This window comes from Schistocerca gregaria, chromosome 4, assembly GCF_023897955.1.
Source record: "Schistocerca gregaria isolate iqSchGreg1 chromosome 4, iqSchGreg1.2, whole genome shotgun sequence".
Lineage (NCBI taxonomy): Eukaryota > Metazoa > Arthropoda > Insecta > Orthoptera > Acrididae > Schistocerca > Schistocerca gregaria.
This window is the reverse complement of record NC_064923.1, coordinates 549,617,702-549,645,517: the sequence shown is the minus strand read 5'-3', so window position 1 is coordinate 549,645,517 and position 27,816 is coordinate 549,617,702. Positions and strand designations below refer to the sequence as shown.

General features: G+C 42.3%; 1 protein-coding gene across 1 annotated transcript in view; it reads right to left on the bottom strand.

Annotated features, from left to right (window-relative positions):
- The window catches only part of LOC126268107 (calpain-C), a 417,830-nt gene that overhangs the window by 272,443 nt on the left and 117,571 nt on the right, over positions 1-27,816 (bottom strand). The window contains exon 3 of the mRNA XM_049973621.1: positions 13,318-13,387. Within this exon, the coding sequence (XP_049829578.1) occupies positions 13,318-13,387 (70 nt within the window). The remainder of the gene's footprint in view (positions 1-13,317; positions 13,388-27,816) is intronic.

Here is a 27,816-nt window from a genome sequence, read left to right as displayed (position 1 = left end):
GAAAAGCGGAGCACGTACCAGCGCAGAGCACAGGACACTGGGGACGCGACTAATGGGGGACTTACCGGACATGTGAGTAGCCGACCAGCCTCCCAGTCCACTGATTTCACCCGACACACAGTCTGGAACGCTATCAACTAAAACACCGCGGAGAAATCCATGTTGTCCTTTTTTTCAGATTATTGTTTCTCCTCTACAATGGCGCCAATGGTTTCTATAGCACTGAGCGACGAACTTTTGGTCTTGGAGCATTTAACTTAATCGTGTCTACAGATTCGTCTCAGATATCTTATGCCATCTTGTGATCAGGCAAAAAGTTTCAAATAATCTGTTCTGATTGCTTGTCTGTACTAATATACAAAAGGGAAAGGTTGTTAGCAAATATCTCGAAAATTCACTGAAGCGCCAAAGAAAATGGTATAGCCGTTCGTATTCAAATACAGGGAGATATGTAAACAGGCAGAATACGGCGCTGCGGTCGGCAACGCTTATGTAAGACAACAAGTGTCTGGCAAAGTTGTTAGATCGGCTACCGGGCTACAATGGCAGGTTATCACGATTTAAGTGAGTTTGGACGTGGTATTATGGACGGCGCATGACCGATGAGACACAGCATCTCCGAGGTAGAGATGAAGTAGGTATTTTCCCGTGTGAGCATTTCACGAATAGACCGTGAATAGAAGGAATCCGGTAAAACATCAAATCTCCGACATCGCTGCTGCAGAATAAAGATCCTGCAAGAACGGGACCAAAGACGGCTGAAGAGAATCGTTCAACGTGACAGAAGTGCAACCCCTCCGCAAATTGTTGCAGATTTCAATGCTGGGCCGTCAACAAGGGTCAGCGTGCGAGTCATTCCACGAAATATATTCGATATGGGTTTTCGGAATCGGAGACTCAATCGTGTACCCTTGATGGCTGCACGTCACAAAGCTTTACGCCTCGCCTGGACCCGTCAACACCGACATTGGACTGTTGGTGACTGGAAACATTGCCTTGACTCGTTTCAAATTGTATGGAGCGGATGAACGTGTACAGGTATGGAGACAATCTCACTAATCCATCGATCTCGCATGTCAGCAGGCAACTGTTCAAGCTGGTGGAGGCTCAGTAATGGTATTGAGCGTGTGCAGTTGGAGTGATATGGGACCCCTGACACGTCTAGATACGACTCTGACAGGTGACACGTACGTAAGCATCCTGTCTGATCACCTGTATCCATTCATGTGCATTCCGGCGGACTTCGGCAATTACAGAAGGACAATGCAACACCACACACGTCCAGAATTGCTACAGAGTGGCACGAGGAACTCTCTTCTAAGTTTAAACACTTCCGCTGGCCACCAAACTCCACAGACATGAACAGTATTGAGCACATCTGAGACGCCATGCAATGCACTGTTTAGAAGAGATCTACACCCCCTCGTACTCTTACGGATTTGTTGATAGTAGTGCAGGGTTCATGGAATCAATTCCCCTCAGCACTACTTCAGACATTCGTCGAGTTCATGCCACGTCCTTCTGCGGCTCTTTTGCATGATCTCGGGGGTCCTGCATTGTATTAGTCAGGTGCACTTTGATCGATTACCTTCAAATTTTTCTTGATATGTTGTCAAACATTAGAGGGGCATAGACGTCACGTATTTTAAACATCAGTGTATAGTACAGGAATTCTGTAAAGACCGACTGCGAGAAAGAAAATGCTGTGCTCCCCTGCGCTGGTAAAAATTGCGGTTTCGTGTTCTTTTTCGCAGCAGGTTTTGACGACAATAGCCACAATTTAAACCACGAAACACATGTCATAAAATGTTTCGGCTTTGAAATTCCAGTCATCTACCTTCTTACAGTGGACTTGGGTAACAATGATGGTCAGTCTGTATTGCCGCTTCACGAACTGGTTAGTTTAGTCATAAACCTTATTTAAATGGGCAGGGAAGTAGGGATTGCTATAAGCAATACGTAAAAACTCTTAATGCGTTTTTAATGAAACAAACGTTATTAAGATTATATCTCCTTATTCTTCATGTCTACATATTTGCAGTTTTCTGCCGCTAGAGGACCCCGAATTGTGTAACATGGTGGTGTGTAACTTGACTATGCTGGTGCGTAAGAAGCAGAGTTTAGAATGCGAAGAGTTCGTCCACACGTGGAGCACCCCTCATTCGACGCGACAATGCCAGACCACACACGAGCGCTGCGACATCTGCAACAATCAGAAGCGTTGATTCACTGTCATCGATCATCCTCCACACAGTTGCGAATTGGTGCCATCCGATTTTCATTTGTCTCCAGACTACAAGACGACCTTCAAGCACTCCACTTTGATAGTTATGAAGCAACCAGAGGTGAGTCTGTAGCTCTGTTATCAAAGCCATTCTACAATGACGGTATCATCAAGCTGGTTTATCGTTTGCAAAAATGCGTTAGTCACCAGAATGACTATGTTGGAAAATAAATATGTAGACATGAAGAATAAATATGTAGAATGTTAATATAGTTTGTTTTATTTAAAAATCTTTAAATGTTTACACATAAGCAGTTCGGAGGCGTTGCTTTTTACGACACCCTCGAATTTCGCTTTAGGCTGAGAAGTCACATTATAATGTCAGTTTAATGAGTAGTTTATTCGCAGCTTTTGTCAGTTGCATTGTCATGCCTGAGCAATCTTTGTGAAGATGTTTTGTGTGACCAACGGAATATCTGAGTAAAGCACAAGTAAAACAAAGCAGAATGAATTTTCTTATCAACTTTTTAATGACCGTAACACACTTGACTTTTTAAATGATATACTAAAACTGCCACAGATTCTTGCAATAGTTTAGAAACAGTAAGTTCATTTCGCTCTTCTTCAGATCTCTTGTGTAGAGTGGGCTCACGAGGGCGGAGAATCAGTGAGTGTTTTCTTTTGAATTCTAGTGATGGTTCAAATGGCTCTGAGCACTATGGGACTAAACTGCTATGGTCATCAGTCCCCTAGAACCTAGAACTACTTAAACCTAACTAACCTAAGGACATCACACACATCCATGCCCGAGGCAGGATTCGAACCTGCGACCGTAGCAGTCGCACGGTTCCGGACTGCGCGCCTAGAACCGCGAGACCACCGCGGCCGGCAATTCTAGTGACGCTTTGTGACCGGTATGTAGTAATTAAGCAAAGAAAATATATGAATCCTTGTCCGCGGCGCTCAGTCAGCTGTAATTCGACACTGAGGTAAGATATAACTGAGTAGCATAGATAAAGCGTTTTCTGTGTCGTGCCATTCGATTGGATCTCACGATCCGCAAGGGTCACAAAGGCGCCGTTACATTTTTTGCTTCCTTTATCGTTGCACTCTTGAATGCAGATCTTTTAAATATACAGTTATAACTTTACATTGTTAAAGCCATAAGCTATTTAATAATTTTTAACTGTTAAAGAGAATTACTGCACATCCGTATTCAAAATGTTTGTAGGTTATTAAAAGCAAATATTTCTGGCACTGTTTACAATAAAAACGAAACACTTCACTGCCCTAAGCTGTAGCACCTCTACTGGGGAAAAAAAGCTGGGAGCTTTGAGGACTGAGCAGCGGGAGGGGTGCCACTGCTTTGGTGGACTGGTATATGAAGATTTGTAATGTGAGAGAGTAAGTGACAGGATACATGGAATTTAAGATTCCAGTCCGTTGTAAAGAGAGAGATGCAAAATCAGCATGACAAGGGAGGAAAAATTCCTTATAGTGAAGAGATAAGGAGCAACGAATTTGAGATCATAGGAGTGATAAAATCAGGACGGATTTCATTGCCTGGCAGAAGAGGAGGATGTGGAAGTTGGGTTGAAACACAGTATGTAGGGTAAGTAGGTCCAAGTGGATGGTTGCAGTAGTTACAGACAGATGAAGAAGCTTGCACAGAATAGACTAGCGTGGAAACCACGATGAAACCAGCCTTCCGTCGGAAGACCACAACAGCAGCTTGAGCTTAAGAGAGAAGCTTATATTAACATGCAGTACTGGGATGGTTTGCCGCCAGATGGAAGGAGAACATGATAACTTAATTTTCATGAAATCACAACAACGATCTGTAAACCAATGTTTTGAAAGAAAAAAAGTCTCGCTTAGAGATCTCAAGGTAAAAAACCGTGTATAAAGGCAGATTTAAGGCTCAATATTAAGTAAAAATCAACATCTATTTCTTTCAGGCACTGTTTATAATGTGTATATTTTACAGATTTTTGTTGCTATCAGGTAATGCAGCAAACTTTCTAAACAAATTAGAAGTATTTTTAGTATTTTTGTACCTGTTTAGGGCTATTAAAAATATTACAAAGAAATTGATGCATTTGTTTCCAAAATGCTTCCTCAAATTGAGGTACCATTTTATCCAATGTTATACATTTGAAGGAGACCAAATTTTTACCAATTATGCATGACATAATGGCTGAGGTACTAGACCTATTTAATTCCACCTATTATGTTTATTACAAGTATAAAAATATATCATATCTTACATTTCAATTTTTATAGTTTTTTCCTAATAAAATGTTATTCTTTCCATAATTTAGTTGTATTTGCAATAAAGTTTAGGTCTACTATATAAGTATGGACTGTTGCAAGTGGTAGAAAAAAATTCGAGCAATGCTTTATAAACTTTAGGAAATATTTGTACCTGAATTCTGAAAAATACCACTTGCGGAAAATTGCGAATGAAGATATGAGTCCAATTAAACTGTGCCTCAGAACATTCCTGAAGGATAGTCTTCATCCTGCCACATTTATTCATCTTCTAGTTTCGTCTTGGCACTCCTTTTAACACTTCTTGCTTCTTTGGTAACTTGAAGACCGAATATTTCATCTTCATGCACCCGTTGTCTGTCACACGCAAGTAATTGATCTTCCATATTAGAGCCACTTTTTATGCCTAAATTTCTCTGGACTTCCAACCTTCCGTCACTCCATCATTGAAACATATCACTGCTTCTAGTACACCAACATTAGACAAAAGCCACCTAAAAGTATTTTTATGTACTTGTTGAACCGACTGGGAGCAGGAGGAAGGTCCGTCAAACCACAAAACGTTTGAGCAGCCTTTCCTCCTTTTCCTCGCATTGCATACACCAACTTCAAATTCACATCGTATGAATTATGCACAATGTTCAAAGTCATTTTCGATGTAGATTTATAGCGGGATCTACACAGAACAACTAATTTTGACGCTAAACCCTTCCTGCTACTTTGTTGTTCAGTTATTTACAGACAGCCTACACCATCACATTGTTTACATTTCGGCACTTCCTTTATCAAAGAAGATAAGATGCCCACATCAACAACAACAAATCCACTACAAACAGCGTCATTGTTAACACAAAAATTTGAATCACCAGGAAGCGTGCCATGTGGGAGTTTTCCCTGAAGAATTTCAACGGTGTGGCTTGCTCTGTTTGTGAACTGGTTACCACGGAAATTCCTTTTACTGAATTTCTTGATGCGTGGAATAGTTCGTCTTTATTGCACACTAAAGGATATGTGCTTCCACAAATATACGCAGCACTTGGGCAACAAACATTCAGTAACACGTGAACAAACTGCTTCAGCGAAACAAAAGTAAATACTAGCAAAGATAATCATTTACAGACATTATAAATCTGCTATGCTACCAACATATACAATGTATCATACTTATAATCGCTGGAAACAGAAATTTCACAGTTATTTTCGAAATAATACTGGTTTCTGTAACAGAAGGGGGCATGGCGGCATATGATCGTAACTTTAAAGTTTGGTAAATGTAGGTAATTTTTCATTTGAAATCCTATAATGTATATATCAATGTAATCAGGAAAGACTATTGAATTTAATAAAGTCATAAAAATTCATTTTTCCACCGTTTGTAAGTACCCTATATCCTAAAAAAGAAGAAGACTGAAATTCCTCCTTTCCTATAGGTTCCAACATTCACAGGCAACAGTGTTAGTCCGATGAGCATATGTTCCCATGCCTGATATTTCGTGTTTGGTAATGCTAACGTGGTGGTCGCAAAATTCTTCCTGCTGTTCTTTATTTTTATTGTTCATCACTTTCGTACTAGTCTGGGCTACTAACTGCCACAACGTTTACCATCTTATTGTGCTATTTATTGTCAAAGTGCTCTTAATTTCAGCAGCAGAACTTCACGCAAGACCTACAAAAATTGTTTTCCGAAATGTGGTTAGCAACGCCAGGTAGTCGCTAGTTAATAAAGTTATGGGGTATAAAGAGTCCTAATGTATTACAGGCATACCTGTCGTTTCCATTAGGATGACAGTGAACAGTGAGATACGGTTGTCCTTCGCGGCTGTCCTTGACACAAACGGCGCTAAAGAAGAAGCGGCCACGTCCCACGGTTTCTCCCCCTGCTCCAGCTGCTTGTGTTTAAGCCATAGTGGCACGTTCCAAAATCTCAGAGCCAGCCTTATTGATGTGTTTACGCGCCGGGTCTGCTGGAAACGAGCCAAAGAAATCCCCGACGCCCAGCAGCGGGCAGGCCGGAGGCGTGGATGTTGGCGCTGCTGAAGCGCAGGAACGTGAAGGTCGCGTTCGTGATGGGCACGTAAACACTGGAGACCACGGAAGTATGTGTATCACCTCCACACGTGGAGTACGCGCAGTTGAAGACAAGGACGATAGGACGTGGCTGGCTCTTAACGTGAGTGCTGTCCATGCGCCGGTGATAAGTACTAACGTATATCGCATGTTCGGCGTTGGAAATGCCGTGTGGCTAGGGCCTACCGTCGGGTAGACCGTTCGCCTGGTGCAAGTCTTTCGAGTTGACGCCACTTCGGCGACTTGCGTATCGATGGGGATTAAATGATGATGATAAGGACAACACAACAGCCAGCCACTGAGAGGAGAAAATCTCCGACCCAGCCGGGAATCAAACCCGGGCCGTTAGGTATGACATTCCGTCGCGCTGACCACTCAGCTACCAGGGGGGGGGGGGGGGGGGAATGGGGGAATGTTCGGCGTTGTGGGGAACCAACACCGAGGAGGCAAACTCCATCGCCACTTACGGTCCGTCGCTGGGACTGCGCGAGGAGGCGTGTCAGTTTCAGTCGATCTACACGCGTGAAGAGTGTTCACTGTAATAAGGCCGAACAAAAACGTTGTGCCCTTTAGTGCTTCAGACTTGTCTGTTGATAAATATCTGTTCACAGAGCTATGCACGAACTCAAGCTGAAACCTTACAAAGTAATCGTAGGGCGCTGAGTGACCAGTCAGTTCCGCCAACGAAGAAAAATTAGGAGAAAAAACCCATGCAGTTGCACATTTCTGTACAGCTGTGGGAGGACATGAACAAAATCCTAAAAATCCCAACCGGTGGGGTACGGAAACTTGTGGTGGAGGGTACGTTTAAACATCGCCATTTTCTGTTTTTCTTGAACAGCTCGTCCCGGCGGAGGTGCCAGTCCTCCCTCGGGCATGGATGTGTCTGTTTGTCCTTAGGATAATTTAGATTAAGGACTGATGACCTTAGCAGTTGAGTCCCACAAGATTTCACACACATTTGAACATGTTTTTTAACAACTCGTAAAACGTGTCTTCCTTTTAACTAGATTAAATTTCCTAAAAAACAGGTCCTATTCCTTTTTGGTCTATGACTAATAATCTCTGCTTTGCAAGGGATGGGAAAATCGCAGATTATTACAAATAGTATTTTAATGGTGTGAAATTAATGTTAATTGTTAAATAGGGTGGGTTAAGAACCAAATATTAAATGTGTGTACCACCTCCAAGAAGTGCAGTAAAGCCGTATTAACGGATAGATTGTATTGTAGTAGTGTGGAGGGGGGGGGGGGGGGTTGGCAGATGGAAAATAAAAACATGAGGCAAGGTAAGTCGCTGAGTTATGGTCACGCGAGTAGGTGATTCCCAGTCTATCTACCCACTACGTCACAAGAAGCGGCTACAGGATGTTTCACAGAGTAATACTAACCCTGTTCTGTGCGCCTTATGAATCACTGATGACGCAGTGCACAACATGCCCACAGGGTGTTCGTTTTCAGCAAAGTCCGTTAATACTACATGGCATACAAATATGAGTTACTGATTATATTAACACAAGAAACGCATATGAACCACAATCTACGTAAATTTTTGCACACTATTCTTCACTGCTAGAGGGCAAATTGATGCTTAATCGTCCTTTACAACGGCTGTGGCATTGTTTTGGGAAAGGCGACATCACCCACCATGAACGCTCCTCCATTTTCATTTTGCAGACAGACTATACCTCGGCAGCTTTTCCTGGTCCGTTCTGTTATGGGACTAGACCAATTAACTTCATGGAGCACGTGTTTATATAGTGGAGTTGTTTTCATTTCATTAAATGAGTACTATCTCAGCTGTTAACAGAGTTTTTATGTAAAATACGTTTCTACAAACAGTGGCTTACAACTGTATAATTTGTAAGTGTGATGTTGTTAGTTATCTTTATAGTTTTGATGGGAAAGAGACTGGATTGGATAAATATTGCACCCTTCTGCTGTCTATCACTGAAACATTTGTAAAACTATGTAATCGCGCCATAGTCAAATGGTGACGAATTAATGAATGACCAGAAAGCTATTGCATTTCTCTCACAATTAATTGTGTTACTGGTAGACTGCATAAATCTCTTCCATTCTAAACTGCTGGCACTTTCTGAGTGGCCTACACTGAGTGGACCACTTACCACATATCCACAGTATCTCTCCCAAGGCGCGTATGAATATGTCTGATAGAATGGGACTCATAGTGTTCAAGTCTAGAATAGTAATCTGCTGTAATTTATTGCTTGCCTCATGTTGAAATATCTGAAGTTCTGTAACACCCAGGAGACCTACTTCTACTGCACAGAAATACATTTTAAATCACTGGACCACTTCATATGTTGGAATAGCTGAGACTGGGGAGGTGAATTTGGTATCTCTCATGCTGTGAAAAGTATTCCAGCTGTGACGGTGCAGACAATGAAACTAACAGTGTCGAATACTTATTAACACCATGTTACACTTGGGAGACAGTGTGGTAGACAGTTGACAGCTCCAGCTATTGAGCCGTTTTAACATAATAGCTCACTAACAACTGCGAACAAGTACACATTTGATAAACGGAAAATACCTCCACTCTATAAGAAAGAACTCGTGATGTTATTTTGTCTACTCACATGATAGAGCTTGACAGGAAATTCTGCGAATGTGTAATCTGTCTGTCAATGAAAAGTGAGCGGTAATCATGGTGGGAGAAGTTACCTTTCCCGGGAGGACGCTGCTACAGCTGCCGCACAGAATGACTAAGAATCCGTCAGCTTCCCCTCTTGCAGAGTAGAATAGTGTGCAGATATTTACGTAATTTCTGTCCATACTGACGTCTTGTGTTAGTAGTATTAGTATCTCATACCTGTATTCCATGCAGTGTCAACGCACTTTGTAAAAAATAAACACCGCCATGCATGTCTGTGGACTGTGTCGACAGTAATTCATAGGGCGCACAGCAGAGGGTCGCTTTAACACTGTGAAACACTCTGTAGCTGCTTCTTGTGACACAGTTGGGCAGGCAGACTGGGAAATCACCTGCTCTCTCTTCCGTTTGTAGACCTGTGAAGGAGGGAAGCGCAACACCACAATCCGGCGATCTACCTTCCCTTACGCTTTTACCCTCCACCTGACTTCCTCCACCCTGCTACCCTATAACGCAACAAATTTGTTCGTTAATACTGTTCTACTGCACCGCGACATTGGCACACGTTTAATATTTCTTCTTAACTCGGCTCAGTCAATAACAGAAATTAATTTTATACCATTAAAACACTATCTTTTAATGATCTGCGATTTTTTTATTCCCTGCAAAGCGGAAACTGTCATTCCTGGCAAAAAGAATTGGAGCTGTTTTGTAGGAGATTTAATATACTTTAACTTTGAACTGGGAAATATTTTCGCTAGGAGCAGCGGTTTTCGAGTTATTGAAGAAAAACTTGATGAACATTCTATAATAGTCAGCCCTGCCCACCGACCTCTACGCTCACAATTGGTCAGGATTTTTAGAATTGTGTTCATGGTGCTGCCCTCGTACACTGTACAAGAATTTTTCACTACACGATTTTTCCCCTATTCGACCTTTTTCGATCTTCGTTGACTTGGTAAATTAAGATACCGTTATCTGACTTCAGTACTGCAATCTGCTATTGCATTCTATGCGTGTTGGTGAGGTTGATCCAGATATGGTCTTTTTTCTGGTTTTGCATGGCTGCATGGTACGTGAACTCACAGAACAGTATTCGTTAGAGTTCCGAAAATTCTGATCAATTAACATTGATAAGCTCTATATGAGGAGAAAACGGTAGTCTGTAAAATTTTTGTACTATTTCAGAGGATCCGCATCCTATTAATGCCTACGAATAACTGCTGGAAACATACTGAGAATTCACAACACGCTGTCAGCCATAATTTGGCTTACGATCCAGTGTAGATAGTAAAATCAGTCACTTTTCAGTGCACGGTCTTTAAATGAAACATCTTTGGAGAAATGAATGTGTGATTACCAGGCATAACTCCACACGCCGCACGAGATCTTGTCGAATATTTAAATAAAACTTCATGAAACCGTTCCTGGCGTGGCTCAGATGTCTAAACCCATATTCCGAATGAAAACTACGTATGGTGGAACGTTCCATACGTGGAGATGAAACGTGGGTCACCAACGACTGAAGTAAAGAATATACAGTTAGTCATGGTGCTACTAGGCGTTTGAGTTCTTCAGAAAAATAGGTAGGTAATTTAGGGAATATTAAACAATATGTACGAAAACCAACAAGAAAAAATAACAACCAGCAAAGGAGTGTTGGAGTTAAAGATGGCGTACGGCAGATAAGTAGTCTTTTACCTTTACTATCCAACCAGTATATGAAAGAGGCAAAGGAGAAAATTAAATAAAAGTTCAGAAGTACGATTAAAATTCATGGTGAATGGACATCAATGCTAAGATATGTTGGTAACATTGTTGTCCACTGTTGAAGTAAGGAAGAATTAGAGAACCTGTTGAATAGACTGAACAGTACACTGAAGACTAAATATGGATTGAGAATAAACAAAAGAAAGGGAAAATACAAGTAAAGCATGACAATAGAAGCAAAGAGGACACAGGCATTAACACATCCAGGCAGACCATCCTCGACATGGGAAGTCTTCTGGCACAAATGTGTGCCTTAATTTGACGCTGAGAAAGTACGTTTGGAGAACAGCATTTTGTGGAAGAGAATCATGGACTGTAGGAAATTCGGAAAAGAAGAAAATCGAAGGGTTTTAGTTCTGATGTTATCGAGGGATAATAAAAAATGATTGATAACGGAATAAATGAGGAACTTCTCTGCTGACTCGGCAAGGAGAGCAATATATGGAAAACACTTACTAGATGAAGGGACAGTATAATAGAATATTTCTACATAAGAAGTTCAAATGGTTCAAATGGCTCTGAACACTATGGGACTTAACATCTGAGGTCATCAGTCCCCTAGAACTTAAAACTACTTAAACCTAATTAACCTAAAGACATCACATACATCCACGCCCGAGGCAGGATTCGAACCTGCGACCGTAACAGTCACGCGGTTCCGGACTGAAGCGCCTAGAACCGCTCGGCCACAGCGGCCGGTACATAATAAGTAATTTAAAGGAAAGTGTTACTACAGAAATGCAATGTAACTGGAAAAATTCTCGGAAAGTAAGCCGATTAATGTGTAAATGTATGAATTTCCTCTTCTCTTTTACATTATTTCCACACAACTACGAACAAATATACCCAACCTGTGAAAAACTCGACTGAGATGCTTCATGTACTACGTGGGAGATTTGCCTCCTGATTAAAATATAAATAATTTCTTTAGTTTACGAAGAGAATAAATGGAACAACTACCACAATAATAGAGGGAGACGTATACGATAAAAACTGAATGAGATGGAAAATAGGAATATAATCAACACAAATGGACAAAATGTGATGTGCTACTCTGAGATGAAGAGGTTGGCACAACAGGGGAAATCACGAATCGCATAAAATTAGTCAGAAGCTGATGACCTCCAACGGAGAAAAACCTTAATCGTTCTCTTCTCACGTGCATATTCCGGCAAGCACACGGTATTTCTGATATTTCTAACAGTGACACTGTATCATTGGATAACCTCACACACTATTGTGTTTTCATAGTGAGTGTGTAATTAAAGTGATATTCACGTTTTCTAAGGCCTTTCCTATACGGTCAGTAATATTTTTAGCACAGGGCCAAAAGACCTTTATTTTTAGACAAATATAGTAGCTATATGGGCTTGAGCGTTATTACTGTACTTATTACTGTACTTGTTGCTTAGCGCTCTTCGTGATGTGATAAAAGCACCAAGACACATAAAAATCTCGATGAAATTATTGAAATAATGATTCTTGGAAACAACGTGTGCGCACGATTTTTGTTACTAGCGCTCTTATTAATAACTTCCAGGACGGCAGTCGTCGAAATGTCTGAAATATAGCTGCTGATGAAACAAAATACATGTACAAGTGCAACAATGCTGTCTACTTCCTCTCACCATCCATCACCCATTCACGCCCAACCACGGAATGTTAAAACTTACGACGGAGTGATATTTTATAATGTGCTATAAAATACAATATAACCGCTAGGCTGAAATAGTAAATCTCGTACACGAGGTACCTCGATCAGTCACTTTGAAACAATACAAAAACTGCCTTACAGTTTAGGTACAATGTCAGATATACACATTTCAATACCTGTACGACGTACAAGAAGTAGTCCTGAAATCTTAATAATCATCTCGAAAAAATCAAATTGCGTAATTAATTTTCGTATGTTTGCAATTACAGTCTGCAGTCCTAAAGTACATTAACACTCCAGCATCCACAGTACCTTCGCATGCCATTAAATGAGAGCAAACGAAAATGTTGCAGCGCTCATCCAATTGGATGTGCAAATCTGTTTAGGAGCTCTAGTGATATGTCACAGTACTGCAGTGCGGATTTTTCAGCGTGTAGCAGGACTACAAACGTGTACTAGGGAACTAACAAAAATTAATTACCTAACTTAATTTTTTTGAGATGATAATTAAAACGTTACGACTACTTCTCGTTGGTCTAAGAAAGAAAGGCAGGTAATCTATTGACAACCAGTTCTTTTTGTTTTCTTCAGCTGACAAAGGATGTGAGTTCAAACACCCAATCTTAACTACGGAGGCGGGGGAGGTGGTCCATCACCATTAAATTACATCGAGAAAGAGTTAAATAAATAAACACAAGTCAGCTGGTGAACTTACCCATTTTGCCGGGAACGATATCGAACTGCGCAGGTGCGTCGTGCACGAAAACGGGCCTGGGAGACAGCTCCTGTAACACCAGCAACAGGCACCGTCAGTCAGTCACTACGCTGAGCCGCTTTCAACTGCTATAAGTGTTAAATTCGTCTTTCTTCCGTGATAGACATCTTTCAGGACATATCGAGAGTGAAATAAGTACAAATGGATACTGGCTCTGTTATCCAGAGAACAGGAGCGATGTCACCAGTACAGAGTTGGAGGATAAAGCGTCCGGTCGTTTCTCTAGCGTTATTCGACAGAGCTTTGGAAAACCTGAACCAAGTCTGTCCGAAGGGAATGCTAAATCGTTTCTTCCCATATAGACAGTGCATCACAGCTATGTACATCAATCGGGACATGAACTGCATGTCGGTTAAAATCCATATATTGGGACTGCGGTACGTTGTTCACATAATTCACATCTTCTTCCCCCTCATCTTCTCACTTTGCGCGTTATAGATAGCAGGAGGAGCCACCAGAGGCGTAATAGTTCTGCGATATCAGAAAACAAATAGTAAAGACACATTGGAATAGCCACCATTACGTTATTTTACACTATGGCTGTAAGCAGCGTTAACAGTAGATTTTTTTGAAAGAAATCTACACAGTATGAAAGATCCTGACAGGTTAAAACGGAGTGCCAGACCGAAACTCAAACCAGGGATCTTTGTGCCGTCCGTGGGCAAGCTATGTACCGACCGACTTTCGATTTGCCCTAATAGCTTTCCTTCCGCTGGCAGCTCATCTCTACCTTTAAAACTGCGCTGCAGAGTGGAGATTCGTTCTGGAAACCGTCCCCCAGCCTGCAACAAAGCCATGTCCCCACAATGTCGTTTCTTCCAGGAGTGCTGCTGCCACAAAGTATGCAGGTGAACTGCAACGTTTGGAAGGTAGCAGATGAGATATTGGAGGAAATAAGGCTGCCAGAGCGGGTCGTACTTTATACTTGTAGAGCTTGGTCGGTAGAGTGCTTGCCCGCGAAGGTAAAGGCTCCAGAAACGAGTACCGGTTCGGCACACGCTTTTAATCTACCAGGAAATTTCAAATCTGCAAACACATCGCCGCAGAGAGAAAAATCCATTCTGTCTACACAGCATGGTCGTCGGAGATACATATAAATGATCCGTCTCCATGTGGTTGTTCGTGGGAGATGCTGTTGTCTGTAGACAAGTCACAGCGCTTGAAAATACACACTTCAATAGAAGTTTGGAATATCATGGAGTTTACAATGATTTCTTATAGTACACCCATTGAGGTTTTTACAGTACATTATTAACAAAATAAACAAAATTCCTTCTGAAAACAAGAACGATTTTCGTTAGTCACAAAAAATCACTAGAAAACAAAGCAGGCTCTCTCCTTAAGCGTACATCTTGAAAACAAAAAAACAGTACGATTATTAGTCTTTGGTAGAAAGATATCTGCGAGACATACTCTGGATGAGACTATCAAATTTATCTTGGGGTATGATATCCCACTCCTCAATGACAGCTTCAGTGATGTCTTGAAGATTGTGAAGTGAATTCGGACGCTGCTCAGTAACCACCTTCAACAGGTCCCTGGCGTGCTCAGTTGCAGTCGTGTCTGGGGTCTATGCTGGCCAGTGCATTCTGTTGATGTTGCATCTTTGAAGATACCGAGTCATTGCCAATAGTACAATGCAGTCTTACATTGTCATCGACTAGGATGATGTTGTCACCGTATTCACGTCTGTAGGTCCTCACAGTCGTTTGTAGGATCTCTTGGAGATATCTGGGAGCAGTCAAATGGGAATTAGAAGATTCCATCAGCCCAGAACATTAGACTTCCATCTACAAACGGAGGACATCCTGAACGTGTCGGCGTTCCTGGTGTCGTTTAGCGCTTTTCCAAATCCTAACACGTCCAGTGTACGGTCGCAAACCATTCCTGGTCTCGTCAGCAAACATGACATTACTCCATTCTGCAATGCTCCAAAGCTGATGTGCAAGAGCCCAGGTCCTTCGATTGCGTCGGTTTCGTTGGTTCAATACAAAACTTCTCCTTGGTCTTCTGCAACGAAGGCCAGTCTGATGCTGTCTTCTATGCATTATTTGGCCTGAAATACGAATCCCTATTCCCCGAAAGATACCATTTCCAGTATTTCTGGCAGCTGATGTTGGGCGCCTGAGAGCAGACAATTAGAGGAAATGATCTTGCGTTGGTGTTGTCACACGACGACGATCACTCCGACGTCTATAGTTCACATTTTTTGTCTTCCTCCACACCTTAGATACACACCTTTGAGTGACATGTAATCGATCGGCAACATCTTATTGTGTATGATCTTCTGAAAGTACAGTCACTGTGCTGACTCTGTCAAAGTGTGCACGCCTCTACGTGGCATGTTACTGCAGTGCTGAGCCCAAACTGAATGACACTCTTGTTGACACGGGACTGCTCGCTGTGTGCCGCTGCGGCAGCGGTATGTTTACGTGACTGGGAAACGGGCACAACTCACGCCAGTAGTAAAACCGTCCAGTATATGGGCTCTAACTGGATATGCTTGAAGTGCCTGTCAGCGAGACCTGTAGTATCGTAGACGACATTTTACGACAGCATTCCAAACTTTTGTTGAATAATGTAGTTTTCAAAATGTATGAAGACTTGCGAAGTTTCGATATTTGGTGTACGGTCTGATAGTTGACACAAAAAATAAACTAATGTTACGTAATGCCCATAAATAAGCGAAAATACTCGTTATTGTATGATCAGAAGATTGTTGAACAATCAGTGGAAGCATTTACATCCATTAAGTATCTAGCGTATGCGTGCGGGGCGATTTAAAGTGTAATGACAACGCAAAACTGTTTTGGGAAAGGCAGGCTAACTTCATTGGAAATAGCTTACCACCAAGGAGATAGCGTACAAAACTCTCGTTCGACTGATGCTTGAACATTGCTCGTCAGCCTAAGATCCTTACCAAATAATAGTGATAGAGGATACAGAGCAGCGCGTCTCTTCACGAGTTCGTTTAAAAGCGTGATAGTGTCACAGAGAAGATCATCCAATTTCCGGCTGGTCCCGGCGGAGGTTCGAGTCCTCCCTCGGGCATGGGTGTGTGTGTCTGTTCTTAGGATAATTTAGGTTAAGTAGTGTGTAAGCTTAGGGACTGATGACCTTAGCAGTTAAGTCCCATAAGATTTCACACGCATTTGAACATCCAATTTCATTAGCAGAAAGTACAAGACAAGTGTTGTGCATTACGGTGTGTTTCACTGTTAAAATTTAAAGAGTATGTCGATATTTTGCTTACTCTTTCACCTCCCGAAATTATCGGGAATGTAACATTAGAGAGATTTGAACTCATGTGGAGACTTACTACGAACAATCGTCTTTCTCGGACACCTGGGGGGGGGGGGGGGGGGATGATATTAGTGGTCCGTCACCACATGCCGTAAGGTATGTAGCTTTAGAAGCAGAAAAGAGAAAAGTGATTAGCGTTCCGACTCCACGACGTTGAGGCCGAAATCATTAGAGACGGAGCGCTGGCTTCAATGCGCGTACCGTGGTGGAAGTGACTTTACCTGTTCCGGAAACAATCCCCACATTCGCGTATGTCCGGTAAAGACAAAACTGAGTGATTAGCAAGTTAAAGAATGAGAGGTATGGTAAGTAGTGTCGTTGCAGCTTAAATCACCATACGGCTTTTTCAACTACAGCATAACATGACAGATTTGTTCGCTGAACCTTCATCTAAAATGATATGGTGCTCCATCTACAATGCCATCAATGTGGATGAATGTTAAATTCTACCAGAATGAATGAAAATTATTACAAAATGTAAATGTTGATTTGGACCAGCAAGATGCAAACTACATTCAACTGTTTCCATTGTAATGGTAGTTCAGTTCATGTAAGAATATTCAAGAGGTGAAGAGCTAAACTGGCGAAATATGCGATGAAGCCATTCGTCAGTTGGACGAGAATAGAGAATGGAACTGATCGTGGATCCTTGTGAAGTTACCAGTTAGCTCTTATTTGCACCGATTTTGAAAAATAGTGGAAATCCATGTGTAAGAATTTCCGGCTGTAGATTTGAGCGAAGGACTGCTGATAAATAGGAAATGAATTTCTGAATTAATGATGAATTATGAAAAACAAACTGGGAGATGTGGTACATCAGGAATCCCTGAAGGATTTCGAAAGTATAAAATAATAAAACACTGCACCACTTAGGGCTTCTCGTGGACAAGACGATGATTTTCAGGAATTTCTTCCTGTTTCCGTGCAACTGTTTACATTGGTATTTAAGCGTAACGAAAACACCCCTCAGAATTACATCTCAGGGGTTACTCCGACCAGGCGGCTGCCGCCTACAAGACAATACGAGGAGCGATCTACGACGGTCAGACACGTGATCGGCGTGTGGCTGTCCCCTAAGCGCCGTTCCCAGCATGTGAATGCTGGTGATTTCGCTGCTTCTTCATTCGAGCAGCTCCTCATCTGACCTCACGAGGCTGAGAGGGTCCCGTTCCAGACCTCATTACCTCAGAAACAATCCAAGGAGCTATCGACAATCGAAACCGGGACCTTCCACGCTTTCTTCTCTTTCTTCTTTCTTTCGATCTGTTTCTTCACCATTTATCGCCAGTGGTTCTGTGAAGACGTCGCATGATGTCTTTTAAATTCCATCCACGAGAACTTCATTCATTTGTTTTTAATTACAAAAGCTTGTCAGTCCCATGACCAAACACGTTGATCAACAGCGCCAGCAGCCATTCGGCTACGAAGGCTGCTAACGTGATATTTTAGGTAATAAAATACCAGTGTAAATAGTTGCACTGGAAAAAATTGGAATAAGTTCCTGAAACGCACCAGGCAATGCATGAAAAACGTTGACTGGTGCAGTGTTTTAGTATTTAAAACATTAATATCATAGTTGCAAGCTTTCTAAAAAGATTATGATTGAACGTCCCGTCGACGCGTGTCTATTAGAGATACATCATGAACTTTAAATAAGTTTGGAAGAAAAGGAAGTTAGCCGTATCTTCTTCAAAGAGACTACTCCGGCATTTGTCTTAAGACATGCAAGGGAACCAATGAAGATCCAAATTTCGATTAGGATTTAAGAAGAGGCAAATCGTAAACCTAATAGGAGATAACAGGGACAGAAAACATTATTTTTTATCATCTTGCTGTGGTTTTGAGAAACAGAAAAGTGGGATCGATGTACGGGCCACGTTCTATGGTCCAGAATCAATGGGATCGGTGATCAGCAATCGCTGGACCAGTTCTGAGCAAAGTGGTAGCCGAGAGACCAGTCCAGAAGAGGGGGCGAAGACGAGGAAGGAACCAAAAATGTTGTAGATGGTTGATACTCCTCTACAGGAGTGTGGACGAAGGGCGTCACGAGTCGTACAGCTTTTAGTCTTAAAGTTATCTACTAAGTATGAACGTTCACGTATTGTGAAATTGTTCATTTCTTATGCCCAAAGTGTATCTACATACGAGAGGCGTTTGAAAAATCCGTGCAAAGTCTGAGAGATTGCACCACCGGTGCGTATCGAGGTCATGTTTAGTAAGTAGCATCTTTGGAAAGAACGTACATCAAGTTTCAGCCATATTGATCTTCTTCTTTGTGTTTGGCATTCGTGTGAATCAAGGAAGTCTAGTGATTGTCAAAAAATGGACGATAAAGAATTTCGAATGATGATTAAACATTACTTCATGAAAGGAAAAACGCCTCAGGAGACTAAAGAGAAGCTTGATAAACATTACGGTGATTCTGCATATTCGATTAGAACAGTTTATAAGTGGTTTCAAAATTTTCGGATTAGCCATATGGGCACAAGTGATGCTGAACGTTCTGGACGCCCTATGGAGGTTACGGCTCCAGAAATCATTGATAAAATCCATGATATGGTGATGGATGACAGAGTTAAGGTGCATGTGATTTCTAGTGCTGTAGGCGTCTGGAATTAACGGGTAAATAATATTTTGCATAAACATTTGGACATGAGAAAGCTATTAGCAAGATGATTTCCGCGATTGCTCACGATTGACCAAAAACGGAATCGTGTGAAGTGTTGCAAGGAGGGCTTGAAGCTGTTCAGTAAGAATCCGCAGGACTTTAAGCGTCGTTTCGTCACTGTGGATGAAATATGGATGCAATACTGTACTACTAAGACCAAGGAACAATATAAACAAAGGGTAAAACTATTACAGATAAATATTATTCATCGTTATTGGACCGTTTGAAAACTGAGCTGCAAAAAAAAAAAAAAACCGCCGGTGATTGGACCGCAAAAAAGTCCTGTTCGATCACGACAATGCACCAGCACACACAGCAGCTGTGGTCGCAAAATTAATTGAAACAGGATTCCATTTCGTTTCACATCCCCCCTATTCTCCAGACTTGGCTCCCTCGGACTACTATTTGTTACCCAACTTGAAGAATGGCTGCCGGGACAAAGATTTTATTCAAACGAGAAGGTGTTGCAGCAACTAATAGCTATTTTGCAGACTGGGAGAATTCCTATTATTCGGAAGGGGTGAACAAATTAGAAAAGCGTTGGACGAAGTGTACAAGTCTAAAAGGAAACAATGTCAAAAAATAAAAAAGGTTTAGCCCTGACACGTAAGTAGTTTTTATTTTTGCGCGGACTTTTCAAACGCCCCTCGTAGTTTTCAGATACGTGTGTATTAACAGTTTAGATAAAGTACGGTTCTATATAAATATTGTAGATATTGGAATGTTGGCTGCTTCATAACACGTTAACGATTACAGATGGTCATAAGTGTAGTGCTCTCATAATTTAATATTGTTGTAGTAGTTGTTGTTGTCTTCTCTCCGAAAACTGGTCTGATTCAGCTTTTCGTGCCACTCTAACCTGTGCGAGCATTTTCATTTTCGAATAGCAACTGCAACCTACATCCTTCTGGGTGTACTTACTGTATTCATCTGTTGGTCTCCCCCTACAATTTTTACCGCCCACACTTCGCTCCAGTAGGAAACTCTTAATCCCTTGATGTCTCAGAATATGTCCTATGAATCGACCCCTTCTTATAGTCAGGTGGTGCAGCAAATTTCTTTTCTCCCAACTTATAATCAGCACCTCCTCATTTGTTAAGTGATCTACCCACCTAATCATCAACATTCTTCTGTAGTACCATATTGGAAAAGCTTCTATTTTCTCGTCGTTGTTTTAACTGTTTATAGTCCACGTTTCCACTTCCATATATGGCTAGACTCAGAAAAGACTTCGGAACACTTAAATCTATATTCCATGTCAACAAATTTCACTTCTTCAGAAACGCTATTCTTACCATTGCGAGTCTACGTTTTATATCCTCCCTACTTCGGCCATCATCGATGCACTTTTTTTATTTTGATAAGAGACAGGCTTCTATACTAAAGCGAAACTTCATCACATGCTGCTCATTCATACACAAAAGTTCTATAGTCTCGTCTGCTGCGGGACTTTTACCATAAAGATAATTTCGTTACTATATACCCTTCATATGTTGCAGGCTTTTGTCAAAATTCTTGGTCGTGTAAGAAAAGATGATTTATCCCTTTTCGATGCTTGCCGGATACACTTGCCCCACATTTTTCACGATTCACGAAATATATAGCGTTTCTTTTTTATGGCTTTCATTGTGGCCTAAAACCAGTAGGCTGTGATTTCCAGTTAACACCATATGGTTTCAGTGCGGAATCAAGTAGAGGTACTGTAGTGAAATCGTCCTCGATAGTGCGAATCTACTCGAAACAGAACATAATCCACCGTGAGCAGCGTATGGCTGACACTTTACCTTAGCGGAAAGGTAAGTGTGAGGTCCAGAGAACGGGAGGCTCCTTTGTGCGCTCGAAACCCGATGATCAGAAACCGACACTGCCACCTGGATTCCTTCAGGAAGCCTTGCGTGGGCGAACATGCGGCGAGGCTGTGGCGGTTTTTTGCCTCTACAGGCTGCAGTCTGGTGTAGCGTGTTCCTGAACGAAGGGTAGCCTGTCACGTTCTCACTGAGCACAAAAGCAACTTGGCGGCAAATTTTAATAAATCACCTGTGACGAAGAAGATATGAAGTGGCTTTCGTTAAAATTCTTTGTCGTGTAAGGAAAGATGATTTAGCTAAAATCTGGCAACGTTTGAAACAAAGAAATGCTTTCTCTTTGGAAGCGTTCTGTCTTGTCTCCGTTCGTCATATACATATAATAAAGTAGCTGAGATACTGGCGATACTAAGCATCTATTTATTACAATTCTGTTAGTCATCACACTCTTCTCCCTCACTCTGTTGGGACCGATGGCCTCTGTGGTATGGTCCCTTCAACCCCCACAAACCAACCAACCTACCTCACTCTGTCCATCTGATTCTCCCCTCTCTCATTCCATCTAGTCTTCCCCCTATGTTCATCTGGTCCTCCCCTCTCGGTCCCTCTGGTCTTCCTCGACATCCATCTCCATCTCCCCTCTCCATTTCGACTTAATCCTCCTCCGTCTCTGTCTGTCTCCTTATGTCCCTCGCTTTGTCCACCTCCTCCACCCTTCTCTCTCTGTCAATCTTCCCCTAACCCTCTCTCTATCCATCTGCACCTTCCTCCTCTGTCCATCTCCTTCTCCCCTTCTCTCTCCACATTACCATCTCCACCCCAATAGGAGTTTTTTTGGTTTTTACCCACACAGTATTTCTTTCCAGACTAAGTAATATGTGAACAAAGTTTGGATGAAATCTATCCAGGGACTGGTTTGAAATTAAATGTAAAGTTTGTTACGAGTCGCTAAGTCTCTCATTCTCATACACTGGATGAATAAAATCTGGGTATTATCACGTTATGGGCTAGGCTCCTTTTTCAACCCCACCCCTACCCCTTTCATAGGTAGTTGGTTCTTACCAACACAGCGATTCTTTTCAGACAGTAAATGATATGTGTACAAACTTTGGTTCCTATCGGTCTACTGGTATAGGAGAACAGGTGATAACATAAAAAAAACACACACATCAAAAAAGTTTTTCATCACCCCGGTTCCCAGAACTCCTGAAGATAGACGTTAACTGTGGATATGGTATCACAGACACAGTCCCTTTGACTATTCAGAGACGTCACTAAAACTGCCCAAAGATGTAAATAACCATGCATGAGCAGCGCCTATTAGACGGAGGTAGTCCTACAGCCGATCAGTTCCAGTCACTCCATCAGGAAGGAAGTACACTGCTTGTGTTGCCTTTAATTCAACCATGTCTAGACGGTCAGTACCGCGGTTCGATTGCGTCCGCATTATTACTTTGTGCCAGGAAGGGCTCTCAACAAGGGAAGTGTCCAGGCGTCTCGGAGTGAACCAAAGCGACGTTGTTCGGATATGAAGGAGATACAGAGAGACAGGACCTGTCGATGACATGGCTCGCTCAGGCCGCCCAAGAGCTACTACTGCAGTGGACGACCGCTACCTACGGATTATGGATCGGAGGGACCCAGACAGCAACGCCACCATGTTGAATAATGCTTTTCGTGCAGCCACAGGACGTCGTGTTACGACTCAAACTGTGCGCAATAGGCTGCATGATGCGCAACTCCACTCCCGATGTCAATGGTGAGGTCAATCTTTGCAACCACGACACCATGCAGCGCGTACAGATGGGCCCAACAACATACCGAATGAACTGCTCAGGATTGGCATTACGTTCTCTTCACCGATGTGTGTCGCATATGCCTTCAACCAGACAATCGGCGGAGACATGTTCGGAGGCAACCCGGTCGGGCTGAACGCCTTAGACACACTGTCCAGCGAATGCAGCAAGGTGGCATGGTGGAGGTTCCCTGCTGTTTTAGGGTGGGATTATGTGGGGCCGACGTAGGCCGCTGGAGGTCATAGAAGGCGCCGTAACGGCTGTACGATTCGTGAATGCCATCCTCCGACCTATAATACAACCATGTGGGCAATATATTGGCGAGGCATTCGTCTTCATGGACGACAATTCTCGCCCCCATCGTGCACTTCTTGTGAATGACTTCCTTCAGGATAACAACATCACTCGACTAGAATGGCCAGTATGTTCTCCAGACATGAACCCTATCGAACATACCTGGGATCTATGCCGAATCGCCGTTGAGGAGTGGGACAATCTGGACCAACAGTGCCTTGATGAACTTGTGGATAGTATGCCACGACGAATACAGGCATGCATCAATGTAAGAGGACGTGCTACTGGGTATTAGAGGTACCGGTGTGTACAGCAATCTAGACCACCACCTCTGAAGGTCTCATTGTATGGTGGTACAACATGGAATGTGTGGTTTCCATGAGCAATAAAAACGGCGGAAATGATGTTTATGTTGATCTCTATTCCAATTTTCTGTATAGGTTACGGATCTCTCGGAATCGAAGTGATGCAAAACTTTTTTGATGTGTGTATATACGTACGTACAGTTTTATAATATGTATGGATGAGAGCGTGGTTTGTGCTTGTATGCCGCAATAGTGCGCAACCCGCCCCGCAGCCCCATGAAGGTTGTATGGTATGGCATAGCTTCATCCCCCACCCATGAAGAAACTTTCAGGTTGGAAATGCACGGGTTGTGTTTGAAGATATGAGTGTGAAATGAACGCATCCCGTCATTGGACTTATGGGAAGTCATTCAAGCAGCTGAGAATCGTGTGGCGAAAGGCCCGACACCGGCCAGAATGTTCGTAAATGTTCTAGAATGTTCCAGACAGAATGTTCCATTATGGTTCTGATGTGGGGATACGCTCCAGATCAAATGGCGATAGTGAGAAGCATGCGTCAGTGTATACTTTTGGTCGGCCGGTGTGGCCAAGCGCTTCTAGGCCTTACAGTCTGGAATCGCGCGACCGCTACGGTCGCAGGTTCGAAGCCTGCCTCGGGCATGGATGTGTGTGATGTCCTTAGGTTAGTTAGGTTTAAGTAGTTCTAAGTTCTAGGGGACTGATGACCTCAGCAGTTAAGTCCCATAGTGCTCAGAGCCATTTGAACCATTTGTATACTTTTGAAAATCTGTAAGAGCAGCTTAGGAAAAGTGAAAATGATAGAATGTGAAGTAAGGCCCGAGAATTTTCTAGCTTTTAGTATCACTACAAATAATGCAGCCAGCCGTGGTGGCCATGCGGTTCTGGCGCTGCAGTCCGGAACCGCGGGACTGCTACGGTCGCAGGTTCGAATCCTACCTCGGGCATGGATGTTTGTGCTGTCCTTAGGTTAGTTAGGTTTAAGTAGTTCTAAGTTCTAGGGGACTTATGACCTAAGATGTTTAGTCCCATAGTGCTCAGAGCCACAAATAATGCACAAGAAAAAACGTTTGGATGCTGTGGTATTAATTTAAAAGAACCATGATCTTTCACGGTTACTTACTTTATTTTTCCATAAAACTCGACACCCAAAGCATTTGTATATCTGTTCACCAAATAAGACGACAAATGCAGCCTATTTTACAAATAGGCTGTAACAGAATAAGTTAATTAATTATTAAGTATGAAATAAATTAAAAGCAAAGAAGAGTTTTTCACTACATTAAATAAAACTACATTGAGAATGTACTTATTTAGTTTAGCTTTATATTTTCTGTATTTAAAGGTTTACTTTTTTAATTCATGTGTTTCAGGAATTGGCTAGCTTTGTCCGAGTTTATGGAACAAGTTTACGGTACCTCCAAACCCATCCTTCTGCCAGTCACTGATTTTTGTTTCTTGTGCTATCCTTGGTTCCCATGTCGGACACTATGGTCGTTGTGCGGTGTCAGCTGTTGTGCTTGTGGAACGTGGCTGTTTGAAGCGGTGATCACCAATCAATTTGCATCAATGTATATTTGAAGGGGAAAAAGTCGAGATTAATCTGTAATATTCTCGAGCCTTTACGAATATTTTTGATTGCTAACCAATGTTCTCGAATATTCTGAAATATTTTCGAATGTTCCAAATTACTACAGAATGTTTTTAGTTTTCCCAAAGTGTTCTTTAACGTTTTCGAATGTTGTTGGGTGTTTTGGAATGTTCTAATAAGTGTCCGAGTTTCTTTAATGTCCTCGAAAGTGTGTGAATGTTTTGGATTGCTTTCGAATGTTTGGGAATGTGCTCGGTATCGTACAAGTAAGTGACAGTGTGCTTTACTTCAAATTACGATATTGTAGAGTAGTTAAGTGGATTTAAGTGTACTTAAGAGTTTTTTTGAATATTTGAGAGTAGTTCTCAAAGCGAAATATTAATACTTTTACCATTTTCTGAATGTTCTTTCCAACAGTGTCCTCGAATAGGCTAATCTAGTATGTTCTCAGAAAAAAATGAAAGCAATGGCCAAGAGAAGCCAATGTCTTACAGTTAGTCTCTAAATAAAAGCGACAAATATAGATTAATGTCAAATTCTGTAGATTTTGCAGTTTATAAGGCGGAAGACGAAAATGTAATAACTGAAAAGCCGAATGTATCTCACAGTATCTTTTTAAAAAAGTGTCCCAATCAACAGCAAAAAAGACAAGAACCGAAGCAGGTTTTAACATCTTTCTGTGTGAAATTCAGAGTTAAAATGTGGTCGGAATGTTCCACCGGATGCAAAACACTTTAAGACAGAAGATACTACACATAGCTCACAAAGGCTTAGAATTCATGAGTCAAATGACCAAAAACGCCTTCGAGACCGCCAAACTTTAGAAATTCATTACGCTGAACACGTGCCAGTTAGGTATTCAACTGTTAGCAGGCTGAACGAAGGTTTATGATTACAGATGATTTCAGGTTACAATCCAGTCACCCAGATTCAAATTTTCCATGGTCTAAATCGCGGGATGAGTGCTTCGAGAAGAACACTGTTGATTGGTTTCATCATCATTCACCCATTCGAGTTTTGCTCTAATACCTTCGTCGTCGCTAGACGTGAAACCATAGTCTTTCAGCTTAACCCACCAACCAACCTACCTACCCACATCTCTCTTTGTATTCGATTTTCATTACTCTCGCGAACTTTTTGAAAGCGTTTTAAATTACCACACTGCCTTTGAACGTTATCTCCATTCGTCTAATTGAACATCATGTTACAAATTTTCACACAAAATTCTTACTTCACTTGTTAAAAAGCAGTTCCGGTACACGTCAGCGAAGAAATGAAAGCGGCCAAGACCAGTAAGTGTAGGTGATACTGCCCACATGAACGAGACAGGCAGGTACCGGGCGGACGGTGTTTGGGCGTGGCTCTTGTTCAGTGTGCCCGCGCTAATGCTTCTCGTTTTGTACTGTCTGCTGCTGGCATTATAATTACGATGCTTTGTTCTACTTTGTCAACAGCCTTTCGATTTTGTTCAGGTACCACTCTCTGATCTGTCCTTGCCTGTTCCATTCGCGAATGCTGCGTGGAAAGGAAGACTGTCGGTGGGCCTCTGTATCAGTTCTAGTTTCTCGGATTTTCTCTTGTGGTCATTTCGTGAGACGTATGCATATTAGATAAGATTAGATTTACTTTCATTCCAATTGATCTGTAGCGAGGAGGTCCTCCAGGATGTAGAATAGTGTGCTGCTAGAAGGTGCCTTTACAAGTACGACACAACATGTGGTTCATGCACGATGGAGCTCCTGCACATTTCAGTCGAAGTGTTGGTACGCTTCTCAACAACAGATTCGGTGACCGACGGATTGGTAGAGGCGGACCAATTCCATGGCCTCCACGCTCTCCTGACCTCAACCCTCTTGACTTTCATTTACGGGGGCATTTGAAAGCTCTTGTCTACGCAACCCCGGTACCAAATGTAGAGACTCTTCGTGCTCGTAATGTGGACGGCTGTGATACAATACGTCATTCTCCAGGGCTGCATCAGCGCATCAGGGATTCCATGCGACGGAAGGTGGATGCATGTATCCTCGCTAACGGAGGACATTTTGAACATTTCCTGTAACAAAGTGCTTGAAGTCACGCTGGTACGTTCTGTTGCTGCGTGTTTCCATTCCATGATTAATGTGATTTGAAGAGAAGTAATAAAATGAGCTCTAACATGGAAAACCGAGCGAGGTGGCGCAGTGGTTAGCACACTGGACTCGCATTCGGGAGGACGACGGTTCAATCCCCTCTCCGGTCATCCTGATTTAGGTTTTCCGTGATTTCCCTAAATCGCTTCAGGCAAATGCCGGGATGGTTCCTTTGAAGGGGCACGGCCGATTTCCTTCCTCATCCTTCCCTCACCCGAGCTTGCGCTCCGTCTCTAATAACCTCGTTGTCGACGGGACGTTAAACACTAAGATCCTCGTCCTCTAACATGGAAAGTAAGCTTTTCCGGACACATGTCCACATAACATATTTTCTTCCTTTGGGTGTGAGGAACAGCAACGGTCCTATTACACAACTCTGTGGTACTTCGGATATTACATTTACATCTGCCAATTTTGTTCTGTCAGGAGCGACGTGTTGAGTTCTATCTGCAAGCAACTCTTGAATCGAAGCGCAAGTCTGCTCCGACGCTCCGTAAGCTCGAATTTTTTCATTAAACGGCAATGCAGGA